Genomic DNA, 16,836 nt, shown 5'->3' on the forward strand with positions numbered 1-16,836 from the left:
GGGAATCTCCAGCATAGAAACATGGGTTTGCTACTCAAATGGTTGTGGAGGTATCTTACAGAGCCGGACTCTCTTTGGCGCAACACCATTCAAGCAAAGTATCGCTACGACCCTTCCATCACTGCCCGAGATTTTAAAGCACCTACTTGCGGAGGCCCTTGGAAATATATTGTCACGTACATATTAAAGCAACCCCGTGGCAAGGAACTCATCTCCTCCATGATAAGGAAGAAAATCGGTAATGGATTGTAAACATCATTTTGGCACGACCTATGGATTGGAGAGTCCCCCCTAAAATTTTCTTGCCCGAGGCTATTTCGAATAAGTTCTTATCCTACTGCCATGGTAAATCAATTCGGGTTTTGGGACGGTTTGGAATGGAAATGGAGCTTCGTTTGGTCTAGAAGTCTTCGGCCACAAGATGAACAAGAGCTGAGCACTCTCCTCCTCGTGCTACAGCATGTCTATCTCTCATCATCTGATGTTGATACTCTTATGTGGGCTCCAAGCAAATCTGATACCTTTTCGGTGAAGTCAGTCTCAATGGAGCTTGCCAAAACCAACTCCCTTCTTGACGCAGGCTGCACCAAAAAATTATGGAGGGGTTTGGTTCTTCACAGGATAGAAATCTTCACTTGGCTTGTGTTACTTGAAAAAACAAACTCCAAGGCCAAACTTGCAAGAATTGGGATAATCCCAGCATCCGAAACTCTCTATGTGCTTTGCTCTCAATTTGAAGAAGATGTCAATCACCTTTTCTTGCATTTTTCTTTCTCTCATAAAATTAGGGCATGGTGGCTGCAGTTATGGAATATGAAATGGGTATTTCTCTTCAGCATCCGGCTTGCCTTCAAGCAGTGGCAATCGCTACTACGTGCGCCTTTCATCAAGAAAGTATGGTGTGCAGGTTTTTTCATCATGATTTGGTCAATCTGGAAGGAGAGGAATGCGAGATGCTTTAATCAAGTCGAGTGCAATGTTGAGCAAGTACAAAACCTCATTCTCTTGCGGTTAAGCTGGTGGATAATCGGTTGGGGTGACCCGTTCCCATATTCATCAACCGACATTGTAAGAAATCCTCAATGTTTATTATGGTCCCCCACTCGAATCAGCAAGCACCTCCTCCACTCATCTTCATCCTCTTCAAACTGGTCCCCCCCACCTCTCAACTCACTTAAGTGGAACATTGACGCCTCACTGAATGTAACGAACAATAAAACCGCGATTGGGGGTGTTCTCCGTGATCCTGAGGGTTGCTTCAAGTGCTTGTTTTCCAGCCCCATTCCATACATGGAGATTAATCATGTTGAGGTTCTAGCCATTCATAGAGCTCTCAAGATACTCCTCTCATCTCCTTTTGTGGGAAACTATGGTCTTGTTGTCGAATCGGACTCGGCAAATGCGGTCGCATGGTGTACAGGAGAAAACAAGGGCCCATGGAACCTCAACTTCCACATCAACTTCATTCGTGGTCTTCTTACTTCAACAGCTAGATTATCTCTAGTGTACAAAGGGCGTGAATCAAATGTGGTCGCTGACCAACTGGCAAAGCAGGGTCTTTCCTGTCGGGATGAATTTGTGGCTTGGCTTTAAGTGTAGCACAATATCGTCTATTTGTTTTTCGAGTCCTCTGTAGCCTTGATATTTTGTTTCATGGAAAATGTAAAGGCTACTAGCCAACCAGCCTATGGCTTTATCAATAAAATGCCACAAACTTTCAAAAAAGAAAATTTATCAAGCTATATATTGTTAGATTCAAGAATCACGGTTGATCTAGTTAATTGCATACCCTCTTTCCACCTATGTGACATGGGTTCGATTTTTTACCTTTACAAAGTGTGATCCCCATATTCCCCACTCTCACTTGTAAGGAATCTTCATTTTACATTAAAAATATACTCAACATGCATAACATAATAAGTAGTAGAATAATCTATAAGTGAGGAAGTAATAAAATGTGGAAGTAGTAGCGAACGACAATAGGTAATCCAAACCCTTGTGACACCAATTGAGACACTAGAAGGTCACCTCGATCTCTTAGCTCATGTGTAGATAATATGGTAAGAAAAAGATTACGATACTTCATATGTTTTTAGATGCATCCCAATATGTATTTTCAAATATCATTTTTTTTATTCTTAGTTATACCTAATTAACGATATTAATGGCTGGAGTTTGTATGTATTGGAGTTTGTAAAAAAGATATGTTGCAGTTAGAAAAGAAGGGAGGAAGTATATACTGAAATTGCTAACCACAACTTTTCTTAGAACATGTACAATGGGTGGGTTGGTCTTAAATGGTTTTTGAGTTTTTTTTCTCTCTCCTTTCCTCCTTCTTACACCTCAAATCCCACTAAAACTCCCATCAACTCATCTTTTTTCTCTCACAATGGTTTGGTTGGTCTTACTTGATTTTTCTATTTCTTCCTACTTTTATCAAATCCCATAATATTCTCTCTCTTCTTCTACTTGTATTTTTATATGAAATAGATGATTTCAATTAATAAATGATAATCAGATTACGTTAAATTAATTATGATAAATTAAATTACGTTACAAGTTAATTAGCTTATGTTAAATTAAATTAGCTAATTTGCTTACGTTAAATTAAATTACGTTAACTTGACATTATAAATTAAAAAATGGAACACATACATAAGATAGAAAATTCAAAAAAACATACATACATGAAATTTTAGTGAGATGTGAATTTTGTGGGTGGTTTGGATTAGTTTGGAGTAATTAGAATTATTTGAATCCATAATATTGGCTTAGTATAAGTAATATAGGAAGGAGAGAGTAATTAGAAAATTAGGCTGGGAAGAAGTTTGGTAAAATATACGAAATTTGGACTCAATTTATAGATAAAAAATATTTTATATGCGTTATTGTAATTTTTTTTAAAAAATAATAAAGTGAATTTTTTTTTATTAACATTACAAAATTTAAAACGTTGCAAATTAAAAGGAAGAGTGTTGTAGACAAAAATGCCAAGTGGCGCGCTACGATTGGAGAATCATTGGTCTTGTGCACTCCATCAGAGATGCTGTTAGTCTAGAAATCCAGACTAACCAACTCCAAGGGCCAATTGCCCCAATAACAAAATTAAGTAAAGCTAACTTTACTTTTTGCTAGACCAACCTAAAGCCAACCCATTGTACATGCTTTTATCAATTAGACTTTATGAAAACTTATTATAGTTATTGCAAGTAAAGATATTAACCATATACACTTAAATCAATTATCACAAGCTTAGCTTATAGAAGTAGATCAAGTATCTGTATGGACTGTATCTCTGTCAAATACTAGAGGATCTTTTAGTACAAACTACAAAGGAGTGCTGATATACACATAACAGGTATGGGGCAGCAGTTGCCCATAACCAGGACATTTTTGTAATTTTGGGGCCCAACGTCTGGCCAGGACGTGAGGTCCATGGACCCAACGTCTTGGCCACACGTTCGCCCTATGGACCTCACGTCCTGGCCAGACGTTGGGTCCATGAGGCAACCGTTCTGGCCATACGTTGGACCCATGGGTCCAACGTCCTGGCCAGACGTTGGTTCAATGGGCGTTATATCAGCCAAACTTTTTACGTTTTTACCCTTAGTTTATGCTGTAATAGCATCTTTACCATGGTTATGGGCAACTGCTGCCCCATAACTGTTATGCAAGGATACTTTCTCAACTACAAAGACATCAAATTTTTTACTTCATTCACTGAGCTCCCAAGATGCCAATAAAGTAACTCTTAAGCTAACAATATCACATCCCCTAAAAAAAAACCTAACAATATCACATCAACAATTACATCAAAAGTTGATATCATATTATCATTCTAATATTTGTAAACCTTTGATAACCAACAAGTACTAGTAGTTATTTCCACACGACCTCTTTTAACCAAGTACTAGTAGTTATTTCCACACAAGACACAACCTCTTTTCTTTTCTTATTGTTCCTTTCCATTTTGATAAAATTGCAAAAATTGAAACCAAAATGAGTGGGAATGCGTGGACATATGGCTAAAGATAACTCCTTTAACAATGAAATAGGCAAACAGAGTGGTGATTCCATTGCCCACCAAAAAATCTTATACCTCCTTATAGCCGTATATAGACCAGGGTAATAGACTCCCTATTTACTCTTCTCCCTCGATTTGATCACTCATCATCTTCTTCTCTGTCTTTTATAGCAGTATTTAAATCACTCTTTCTACTATTGTCCTACTTATTTCAAGTAATTATACTATTACTATTGAAAAAAGTCATGACCAATGGATGGAATACAATTTTTTTGGAAAAGAACAAAAACAATAATTTAGAAAACAAAAGGTTGCTATACTTTGATCCCCTTCCATTTATTATCTTGAGAAGCTTTGCCTAATACTCCCTCCATTTCATAATACAGTAATTGTTTGTTTTTTTTCCATGGGTTTTAATTCAACAATAATGTCATGAATTGTATAATAATAAAAAACAATAATACCATGAATTAGACAAAATTGTACGTTCCACCCAATTTGGAACTAGGAATTTCTATGAGCTTTAATGTTCAATAATTGATACTCCTTCAACCCTCGAAAATAAAGTAAGGTAATAATTTGTTAAACTTATTTAGAATACTTAGCTTAGATTAAATTCTAATATATTTATGACAGAATATAAAACTACTTTTGTTGCTCAAATTATAAGGTTAAGCTTTATATTGAGTTGATCATTAATTTAAAATAGTATCAGAACCAACATGATCTAAACGTTACTTGTTCAAATCTTATCCAATCCTCCTTTCTTAAGAGGTATATTTAGCGCCAATTATGAAAAAAGTTTGTGCTACATTTACACTTCAAGCCTAAAGGATTCTCGTATGATGAGATATGATAAAATATAAAACTATTATTCTTGGGACTTTAAACATAAGTTCAGACTTATGATTAAACCGATTCGGTTACAACATCAACATATTAGACTCACAATTAATATAAAAACGGATACTACAAGTTCAGTTGGCTGTAATTCTAAATAAATTGGATTGATACCGTAGGAAATGAACTATTTTAGAGTAATAGTAAGAGAATTGGTAAGAATTTTCTGAGGTGAATATTTACCATAGTCAAGGCAGTTAACCATATATCTTTACTTTATCAATAAGTTATAAGATGAGGTAACCTAACCTAAGGTTGATGTAATTAGTGAATTTTGAGGTTATATGCGTAAAAACTTGTCTTCAAAGTTGCAAACATCATCCCATGATAATAGTGTTCATGGAAAAAATGATGTCATACATGATTTCAATAATCAATCAAAGAGAGTTGATGCATTGAAGCTTCAATGAAGTTGCTTAAGATAAGAAAGAATATATTGACACACAAGTTCAAATGTTGAAAAGTTGAACTAACCTAAGGTTGGGTCTTTAGGGGAAAGATGGAATATCTTTTAAATGATGAAGTACTTGAATAATCCAAAACTTCAGAAGACAAGGTTATATGTTAACTCAAAACAAGTAGTAATAAGTGGGTCCTTTTAATTGGGTATAGTCTGGATCATCTCAAGTAAAAGTTAATTTTGGAGTTCAATTAGTATAGTCGGGTTTGGATGCGCTTTGAATGTATAATATGTCGGATTGCAATAGATTATGAAATAGATGCCCCCTATCAATTTTATGTCAGGTTAATGTTGAAAAATTCAGTTTACTTTGATACCGAGATGTCTTTAAATTTATTTTCATTTAAGGTCGAATTTACATTAAACTTCTAGTTCAACGTACTTGATATGGCGTTTGTTATTTCACATACAAGTTTCGAAAAATTATTATATGTCTCCGACAAGAGCTAGCTAGAAATTTGAAATTTATTGTCCCCGTTAGATAAGTAAAGCATAATCATGACATATGATCTTGTTATATTTATTTTGTATTAACTAGAAATATCATCTTAGCTTTGTGGTTGTTAAAATATTATTACTAAGGAAATTAAAGCTACTATTTCAATTCTTTAAAAAATAAAGAGTTGATATTCTATTTGTCGTCAGAGTTGATATTTAAGTGTAGTACAACAACATGAATACTAATCTTTATTTAGAGTTAATGTTCTTTTTCTAGGTCAAGTTTATTTTTGGTCAATTTATTTAATTAGGGCTTCAATCGAGTCATAGATTATAAAAACAAGTCTTAATCTCTTAGATCCCAAAATCATATACTTCTACAAGTTAGCCAATATTTCCAGCATTAGATGGTAAATCCATAAGCGAGGATAACAAAGTAACATTTCTTTCACTAAATACTCTTTTTCTACAAGTAAGATGTATCGTCAAAATTTGAACTTAGCTATTTAGTATGAGAGCAAAGAAGACCCAACTCTCAACCCTTAGAGAGCCCCAAATCAAATTAAACTAGACCTAAGCAACTTCCCCCTAGCCAATAGTATTAGCTAAAAATATGTTAATTCGTTACTTTATTTGGGTATAAATAAGCAATTAAGACCTTGTTCTTTTGGATATTGTTTCTTCAATTCAGTTTAGTTCTATTTAACTACATACTGTCCTCTCACAGTTTTGTTTTCAGTTCATCTCACTTTAATTCTATTCGTTCAATACAATCCAAAAGAACACTACCTAAACACAATAATATTAACAAAATTTGATCCAATCTTGAATACCACCTCATAAAACTTTACTACATCGACAAATTAATCCAATACTTATAGTACTAGTACTACTAATCTTGAAAATAATAAGAAGTAGATATTACTCAAAAAGAAAATGAAAACGGGAGAGCAGTGAAATGGCAGTGAAATCCTCAGTGCCACTGCTACTGCAAGAAAAGAGGGAGGGGGGGGGGGGAGAAGTAAGAGAAGTATTATTCATTGGGAACCCAAGTTTTTAGTACTCTCTCTCTTCTTCTTCTTCCCCTTCTCTTTCTCTCTCTTCCTCTGGCATTCATCGCGTGCATTCTGCTCACAATCCCACCCAAAACAAACAAAATATCCTCTCTTTCTCTCTCTAATATACAGTAATTACTTTTTCTTTCCTGTTTAATCATCAGAAATAAACCCAGAACTATATTAAACCACCATTCTTTCTTTCTTTCTTTCTTTATAAAAAAAAGAATATGATGTAGTAGTAGTAGTAAATAAATTAGTACTTAGTAGTAGTAATTAAAAAATGTTCTGTTTCTTCCTTTTGTTTTAAAAAAGAAAGGTGGTCTGTAAAAGAAGAAAGGAGGAAAACTAGCACAGAGAGATGACGACAACTATCACTTAATAACCCAGTGGTTATTTCTTAGGATTTTGCTGTAAAAAGGCTGTTTCTCTTTTTTGTGTAAGCTTGAAATCCGGGAGCTCTCTCCCTTTTGCCAAAACCCCATAATATAACTCACTCTACTACTACTACTATTATTTTCTTCTTTTTATTAACTAATTATTTTACTTGCAAGTTTTTTTTTCTTCTTTTTCTAGTTTCTAGAGAGAGAAAATCATGGAGAGTAATGGTAATGGTCATGGTCATGGTAATAATAATACTAATGCTTCATGTATGATGATGGAAAATGGGTTATATTCTATGATTATGATTCCACCATTATCTCATCAACATCATCAACATCAACATCATCAACATCAACATCAAAGTCATAATTCACATCATGATAACAACAGCCATAACAACAACAACAATAAGGTGTGTTGTTGCTCTTCATCAGCTTGTTCTTCTTCAGTTGCTGCTGCTGCTGCTGCTGCTGCTGCAAGTGGATGTTATGATCTTCATCATCATCATCATCAACTGATGGGAATGGAGAACCAAACTCAGAATGTTAACAACAGTAGTAGCAGTACTGGGAATATTAAGGCAAAGATTATGTCTCATCCTCATTACCCTCGCCTTTTATCTGCCTATGTTAGCTGTCAAAAGGTGATTAATTATATCCTTTTTTTAAGATTTAGTTTACTTAACTTTGGGGAGCTGAAATGATTAAAAAACCATTTTCAGAAAAAACTACTCAGTTTGAGAAAGATTTGAACTTTGCTAGGTTTTTCTATAAAAAAAGTTGTTTTCTTGAACTGAAAAAACTACAAATCATAGTACCCCCAAAGAAAAGATAAAAACCCCAACTTTGATTTTCCTACAAGTTTTTTAGGGGTAATTTTATAAGGTTAATAATTCAAAAGATGAGAACAAAAAAAAAAAAAAACCTGAAACCCTCACTCTTTTGAGAAAGTTTGCTAATTTATAAGGATAATGGTGTTGACGTGTTGTGGTGCATGTTTGTACGTTAAACAACAACCACCCAATATTAATTCTATCATTCACCAAAGATTTTGATCTCAAAAACAAGCAATAATCTTACCTCTAAACAAATCAATATTGAATAAAACATGTGTAATACTACAATGGTATATATATACTTTATAGTAATTTTAACATGGATTTTATTTGATGGGTTGTTTTATTTATGGAAAGTGTAGGTGGGAGCACCACCAGAAGTGGTGGCGAGGTTAGAAGAAGCAGAAACAATGGCAATGAGTCATGGTGGTGGCGGAAGAAGCGGCGGAGGATACATAGGAGAAGATCCAGCTTTGGATCAATTTATGGAAGCTTATTGTGAGATGCTTACTAAATATGAGCAAGAATTAACCAAACCTTTTAAAGAAGCCATGCTTTTTCTTTCAAGGATTGAGTGCCAGTTTAAAGCCCTAACTCTTTCTTCACCTTCTGATAATTCTCTTTCTTCTGGTGATCATCTTTTTGTTTTCTCTCTCTATCTCTTACTTTCTCTCTCTGCTAATTGATGATCAGTTTTGTGTCTTCTAAATCTTTTGCTTTGATTTGGAGATTTTTTTCATTAATTTTTATTATATAGTACTTGCATGGTGCATGTTTCCAAGATGAGATCTTGGAAGTATAAGAGATTTTGTCTTCTGTTTTTCTCATCATCTGAGTGGATCTTTGTTTGTTCAATTTAATCTTTGTTTATTTTATGTGTTTTTGGAAATAGGGTTTTTTTTTTAAAAAAAAAATGGCACATATGTATTTGGCTAATTATGCTATTTTAATGTTTTTTCTCTGATTTTTTGTGGTTCTTTACTCTTTTTATGTTGTTAATGAATCCCAATGGGGGATCTTCCTAAATGTTTTTTATTTTTATTTTTTACAAAATATTGTTTTTTTTTTTTTTTATTTTTTTTTTTTTTTTTTTTTTTTAATTTTTTTAAACTATGTTTATTATAACCATGTGTGATAAATATGGCACATGATATAAGATTTTAGCTACGGATTGACATAGTTTGAAGTCTTGATATGGACGAGTTACCTTCTATATCCATATATATGTGTTGCTTGGAAGAACATGTGTTTCAACTATTGGAGATGGTAAAGTCATGTTCTATCCCATTAGCTACTAGCGTAAAAAGTGTGTCTTAAGGTTGATAAAGTTGGCAAAAACTTGGCATTGAATATGGGGGTATTTGCTAGGGTACGTTGTATAATACAGGTTTAAGGGTGTGTATTATCTGATTTTGATTTATATGAACTTGAGAAGAAAACTACTTAGGTGAGTCGAATTTAATGTTGATGATAATCCAAATCCTTATTTAAGTTGGATCTTAGAAAGAATACTATAAGATATGCCTTTAAACAATCTATGAAGTATGAGTTTGAAGGAGCTTAATTAGTAAAATTTCTAACTTTGGCTTTAGTACTAGTAGGCAACATGTGTATGTTTGATTGTGCTTAATTGATAAACTGATCTCTAGTAGAGAGGTAGCAAGTTGAAAGAATGCAATGACAAAGTTTGATTGACTTTATGGCATGTTTCATGTTTGGTACTTGGTGGGCGGAAATGAATAAAGATAGTGGTTGTAAATCTATATCTAATTTAGAGATAAGAGTCTTCAACAACGCCCTCGGTAGAGAAACTTGTCTTTGAACAAATGTTCTTCTTTCATGAAATTTCATTACCACCTTTATAGTGGGAATGACTAATAATAGAAAGTTGTGAATAAATGAATGTCTCCGAACATGTGTTTTCTTTCATGAATTTTCATTACCACCTTTAGAGTGGGGAATGAATAATAATGTATAGTTATGAATAAAACGACGTAGTTGGGGACTGGCGTTTATTACCATGGAGTACTCTTGCGTGAGACTTCATTCATAATATGATCCAAAAGTTTATTACCAATACCACTTCTTATTGTTTACCTTAAGTTATAATTAAGACCTATGGTATATATGTAGATTCAATAATCATATCTTTGTTGTGCATTTTGTATCTTTGTAAGTCTTGAAGAGTTGGAGATATGAAATATATCATTCTAGTTGTCTAGCCGTCTAGGACATGAGATATGATTATTGTTTACAAGTGATAATAAACCAGTCTATATTGTTAAGGCAGATCTATCACTGTATTCATGCAGAATAATTCTACTCTATGATTTATATTTTTGAGAATAATCATAGGTATACTGTGTTTTTATTGGAAAAGAATACTGTATTTGACAGCCAAGCTTGTGATTGTCCCTTAGAAAGCATATTAGAGGATTCTAGATGTAGCTTAAAGACAAGTCTAGCTACTATCTGATTGATAGTAGTTTTGTAAGAGTACTTTGTTCAAGCTTCCCTTTGTTTACCGGTGGACTTTATGGACTGAATTTATGTCACTTCCCAAGTTTTGTGGGACATACAATAAAGAATACCTACACATCTAGAGGAGCCTCTTATATGTCATAGGAATCTGTATACATCAATGCCAAACTGTCATAGAGCCAAGTATCTAACATTGTATGTGTCCAGAAATTAGACTCAAAGGCTATGTGCAAGAAGATTTTTGTGTCATCGATTCGTATGTTGAATATTCGACATGTTTACTTCAGATGAAGTAAAGAGTCCCACCCAACGTAGTCATTCCCGAATTTGTGTGTATTTTGTGTCTCGGATTTGATTTGAATTGGTTATTCAATGTTAGAAAATGCTAAATCCTGAGCTAGCATTGTCATGAAGTCAGCTTAACCAAGCTTTTGCATGTCGTTTATATGTTCATTACTCATAAGTCATTAATCTTAAGAATTTAACCTGTTGTGATTTGCTGAGCTTATGTAAACTTATCAAGACTACTACTCCGAACTAAACTTATCTAGAGTTGTGAAACTTATCTGTACTTATTGAAACTCATCTGATCTTTAAGACCTGAAACTTATATTCTAAAAGTGAAGGGAAACCCTACCTAATAAATTATCAACATATTGGGCATTAGTTCTATGCTTATGTACATATATGTATCATTGCCCTTCATGTGAAGCATCTGAAATTCGTGTGGCCCTTTTGGGCATTATAATGCCCCCAATCATACACATTATTTCAAACATTTATTTATTTATTCTTTACGTTTTAGTTAATTTTAACGAAGCGATCTCATTTTCTGGAACTTCGTTTATGATGCAAAATGTTGTACCAGCAGCTTGTGGTAAGGTTCCTGATAGAAATGGATCGCCTGAAGAAGATATTGATGTAAACAATAACTATATTGATCCTTCGGCAGAAGATAGGGAGCTGAAAGGCCAACTGCTTCGCAAGTATAGTGGATATTTGGGAAGTCTGAGGCAAGAGTTCTTGAAGAAAAGGAAGAAAGGAAAGCTTCCTAAAGAAGCCAGGCAACAATTGCTTGATTGGTGGAGCAGGCACTACAAATGGCCATACCCATCAGTATGTTATATATATGTTCCATCCCTCTTATTTATTCGATCATTTCTAACATGTTTTAAGCAGCTTAGTACACACTTTTTGTTGTTAATCCGACATCATAAAGTAGTATTTAACCTAGTCGTAAATGGATGTTCTTGAGCTAAGATAGACAGGTTGATCTACTACATACTGAGAAGTTTTTGGTCCAATAAGATCTCTTACGATATCAAAAAAAAATTCTTTTGCATCCTCTTCCTTAACATTGGTCGAGGCAAACCAAAGAACTGAACAGCTATGTTGGGAAAACCTCATGTTACTTCGCCATTGCGTTGATTGTATGCTACTTTTACATGCTGTAGCTTGCCATTAGGTTTAAGGCAACATACCGCAAGCATATGCAAAGTTCTTGCCTGTGTGTTTTCCTTTTGCAGTTGTATTACATATACTAGTCTCTTGCAGAGTGATTACATTATTGTATTTACTTTAGTGATACTTTCGTTGAGTTCATAGACAAGTTATTGGACGTTTATGATGTTTTGAATCTTCAATTGTGAAGATATCTTGGGTGTGTTTATAGGAAGCGTTGAGGGAGAAAAGTCTGCACTAGGTTTTCTCTGCGTCACCTCTCATTAAGACATTAGTGAATCATGATACTCAAAGAACATAATGTTAAGATCCTCATGATGCGACGCTTTATAAACCTAGAGCTTGTAAACAAATGTTACCTTTATTTTATCGAACTTTTGTTGGTTGAGTCGTGGTGCAGCGTAATCTAACTTAGATCTATTGTTTGGTTAATCATAGGAGTCCCAGAAACTTGCCTTAGCGGAGTCGACGGGGTTGGACCAAAAGCAGATAAACAATTGGTTCATCAACCAGAGGAAAAGGCATTGGAAACCCTCTGAAGACATGCAGTTTGTGGTAATGGATGCTGCTGCACATTCTCATGCTCATTCTCACTATGGTTACATGGACAACGTCCTTGGTAATCCTTTCCCCATGGATGTCTCCCCGACGCTTATGTAATGGCCATGCATGATCATTAGGAATAATATAATCACTTCTTTTGCTTTATTAATGATTAATTATGGTATTGATAATATATAATTATTGTACTAAAAACTCAACAATGGATCTAATATGAACTCGATATTGTGATAACGCTAGCTTATTACTAATTAGCATTATTATAAATTGCGTGATTATGCAAATTGATATATGCTCGAAGCTAAATATTTAATTATGTGATTATGCACAAATGTTTATATAACAATTGTTTCCCATCTTCTCTTACGTTGGTCAATGTGAGGCTTATGTAGGTCACTGTGAGCTTATCTTGTCAGGTAAAGTTGTGCAAGAATACATGGGTACGGTGAAGTGAGGAAATGTGGTTAGTACTTCTGAACCACAATTTTCAAACACTTGTTGAACGCCATTTATTCCAAATTAATAATTATGGTGAATTTTGTTACTCATGCTATGCATGATTATGTCAACTAACTTTTATTGAACGCATCGAGTTCTTACTGTTTGTAATTGGTTTTTACCTGTTACTCATATTTATAGAAGAAAACTGGTTTTGCGGATTAAATTCTATAATGTGTTTATATGATCTTGATGAACAACAATCATTCTTTCACTATTAAAAATACCGTGCAATGTAGATATCATCTAGTTTAGTTGGTAAAGTTTTGGGAGGTGACATCTAACACATGTGATCAATTTTACTCGAAGGCTCTGTTTGGTTGGGTGTAAAACATTTTTAGTGTAAAATTATTTTCATGGAAAACAATTTACAAAGGAAAACACAATTTCAAAATTAGTTTTCCGTTGTTTGGTTGAATGTAAGAAAAATGATGAAACGAAAGGAAAAATGAAAGGGAAAATAAGGAGGTAGTGGGAGGAGTGTACAAGAGATATAAGGAAAAGGAAGGAAAACAGTGTTAAGGTGTTAACTCACATGTGAGCTTGTCCCACATTGAATAAAAAGAGAGAATAACTAACATATAATTTTAATGGACTATTCCTTCTATTGCCAATTGGTTTTAGGATGTAACCTCATCTAAGCTTGTGTGGGGTTACTCTCTACTCCGGTTCATTTTGAAGGGAAAATGGTTTTCCATTATAATTAGGAGAGCAATTGTACTCATAGAGAAAATAGTTTTACACTCCTATCAAACGGATCATTGTGCTTAGTTGGTCTCTAACACCAAAAAGATCTAATACGAATTAGAACTTATTTTAAATAACTTTTTGTCTAAATTAAAGAGAACAATGCCTTAGTGTTGGAATATGGAGATTTTTCATGATAAGTATCTCTAAGTATCTCAAGCATTATTAGTTTCCTAATACTAGTAGAATTGTATTTAGGATTGATATTACAAAGTATAGTAGGTAGGATTCTAATCATTCTGTGTAGAAATAATAAGTCTTCTAGGGTTATAGTTGGCTTGGTAAGTAATTTGTTGTACATTTCTAATAATATAAGGTCTAGTGATTATAAAAATATCTTGTCATGAGATGAGATCAAAAGAGAATCATGTGGGAGCTCAATGGTTGGAGCTTTCATTTTCCAAGCTCATGGTCGGGAGTTCGACTCTCATTAACTCCATATTTGGACGGTTTGTGTGAATATTTGCTTCTGGGCATAAATTGCCAATTTTGTAGGTGTATGGTGAGAGAATGCCAAAATGTGTTAGTACATGGGTTTCTCTCCCAATCTTGGGGTTTCCACATTATCTCTATTATACTTCCTCCGTTTTTTTTTACTTGCAACGGTATGATTTTTACACTATTCACCAACTCTACTTAGTTTATGTTTGGTGATTTATAGTTAAGGAAAAACATATTCATGTGGGATCTTGTTAGATTCGTCTGAATGTATATTTTCCGAATATATACTTTTTATAATATAAGGGAAGGGGGGAGCAATGGTGTCCTCTTTTGAAATGCCTATTTTACCCCCTTTCCTTTCTAAATTACTAGAATTTTTTGCAAGCGACTCATGCTTGAATTTTTTTCGAACATAAACTCAATTTTCTTCGGCATAAGAGTCAAAATTTGAACATTAGACATACGAAGTATAAATGGTTTTAGTTGCAAAATTTGATTGGTTTAGTTTCTGTCACTTAAGTCTCTCACCATTCTTTTTGTTTTTTTTTTTACTTTTCAAAGTTAAATTCTATGAATAAAAATAAAATTTTTTTTAATTTATTTATGATTTCTAATATTATATTTTAGTTGATTTTTGAATTAAGTACAGTACTTCATAAATTGTAAAAAAGTAGACACTTTGATTTCAAGTCAATTTTTTCAGGTTGTAGTTTGTAAGTGAAATTTTTAGTTTTTGTAAATTTCCTCATTTTAGTGATTTGCATAACGTAAATTATGCAATTTTATGATTTTAGTTGACTTGTGAGTGATTATTATAATTATATTTTTGATATTTTTTTTGAAGCCTCCTTTGATTTGTAAGTGAATTTGTAATTTAGAATGGGAAGGGAGTAAGATAGTCTCTTCATTCGGCGACAACATAGCTCCCCCTTCCCTTATATAATAGAGATATGTTGTACTTTAATTCTTGAATGATATTTTATATAAACCTTTTTACCTTGATAATTTATCGCTATTATATAATAGAAAAAAATACGTCCAAATATATGTAAAAGTTTCATTATATATAGGAAACACTATAAAAAAGTAAATAATTTTTTTTTTCTTGTCTAATTTCTAAATTCTGATTTCACTACAAATACACCTCTATTTTTTATCATGACCCACCATTAATTGTGAATGGTTCTTGAGAATAGTGATTTGTTAGTAAATTTTTGTAAATGTTTTTGTATGTATTGATGTTTTAGGATATTAGTTTTAGTTTGTATATTAATTTTAAGTTTTAATAAAGTTTCCTGATTATTTGAGTGATTTGCGTGATTTTTATAACATGATTTTCTCAATTGTATGGGTGATTCGTAAAGTTTCTTCTTTTAAGTGATTTGTGAGTGAGTGTTGTAAATTTATTTTCGATATTTTGATTTTGACATTCCTTTTGTAATTTAGAAAGGGAAGGGGGGGGGGGGACAAAATAGGCGTTTCAAAAGAGGATACCATTGGTCCCTCCTTCTCTTATATAATAGAGATAAATTACAAAAGGAATGTCAAAATCAAAATTGGCACTCAAAGAAAACAACCGAAAATTAATTTACAACACTCACTCACAAGTCCCAAATCACTTAAAAGAAGAAATTTTACAAATCACTCATACAATTGAGAAATCACGTTATAAAAATCATGCAAATCATTCAAATAATCGGAAAATTTTATTAAAATTTAAAATTAATATACAAACTAAAACTAATAACCTAGAACGTCAATACATACAAAAACATTCACAAAAATTTACTTACAAATCACTATTCTCAATAACCATTCACAATTAATGGTGGGTTGTGATAAAAATAGAGGTGTATTTGTAGTGAAATCAGAATTTAGAAGTTAATTAGACAGGGAAAAAAATTGTTTAATTTTTTATAGTGTTTGGAATTTACTCCCTCCATTTCCTAAAGATCTTCCCTCTTTCCGTTTAAGTGAGTTTCCAAAAGATCTTCTCTCTTTTACTTTATTCCTTAATTGGAATTTTTTTTCTCCTTTTTACCCTCTCATGTCCCTATCATATGGTCCACCATTACATTATTAATTTTACTCTCTTTCTCTCTCCTACTTTAACCCTTTTTTATTTGTTTATTTATCTTGACCCCTTTCTCTCTCCTACTTTACCCACCCCACACAAATGGATCCTCATTAGTATCTGTAGGAACAGTAACAAGGAAGATCTTTAGGAAACGGAGGGAGTAGAAGTTAGTACTGTACTTAATTCAAAAATCAACTAAAAAAGTATAATATTAGAAATCATAAATAAATTCAATAAAAATTTCTATTTTGTTAATATAATTTAACTTTGAAAAGTAAAAAAAAAAAAAAAAACAAAAATAATGGTGAGAGACTTAAGTGACAGAAACTAAACCAATCAAATTTTGCAACTAAAAACAATTATACTTCATATGTCTAATGTTCAAATTTTGACTCTTATGTCGAAAAAAATCGAATTTTTGTTTTGAAAAAAATTCACGTGCAAAAAATTCTAGTTTTCACTTATATGATCAAG

The 16,836-nt window shown here is 33.0% G+C and overlaps 2 protein-coding genes across 5 annotated transcripts; both read left to right on the forward strand.

Annotated features, from left to right (window-relative positions):
• The first annotated feature begins 342 nt into the window (after nt 1-342).
• LOC104901016 (uncharacterized) lies at nt 343-1,593 on the forward strand. The gene has a single exon (XM_010688556.1). It carries the CDS (start codon nt 343-345, stop codon nt 1,591-1,593), a length of 1,251 nt encoding a protein of 416 aa, XP_010686858.1.
• A 5,252-nt stretch (nt 1,594-6,845) lies between these two features.
• On the forward strand, nt 6,846-12,833 carry LOC104900940 (homeobox protein knotted-1-like LET6). Of its 4 annotated transcripts, none has more exons than XM_010688474.2 (4): nt 6,846-7,904; nt 8,459-8,594; nt 11,446-11,693; nt 12,477-12,833. In XM_010688474.2, exons 1-4 carry the CDS (start codon nt 7,473-7,475, stop codon nt 12,696-12,698), a joined length of 1,038 nt encoding a protein of 345 aa, XP_010686776.1. In that variant the 5' UTR covers nt 6,846-7,472; the 3' UTR covers nt 12,699-12,833. The 4 variants fall into 4 exon arrangements, with proteins under 4 accessions (XP_010686776.1, XP_010686777.1, XP_010686774.1 ...); XM_010688475.2 differs by having other exon boundaries at nt 11,449-11,693; XM_010688472.2 differs by having other exon boundaries at nt 6,847-7,904; nt 8,459-8,726.
• Nucleotides 12,834-16,836: the final 4,003 nt, after the last annotated feature.

The sequence above is a fragment of the Beta vulgaris genome, chromosome 8 (genome assembly GCF_026745355.1).
Source record: "Beta vulgaris subsp. vulgaris cultivar EL10 chromosome 8, EL10.2, whole genome shotgun sequence".
NCBI lineage: Eukaryota > Viridiplantae > Streptophyta > Magnoliopsida > Caryophyllales > Amaranthaceae > Beta > Beta vulgaris.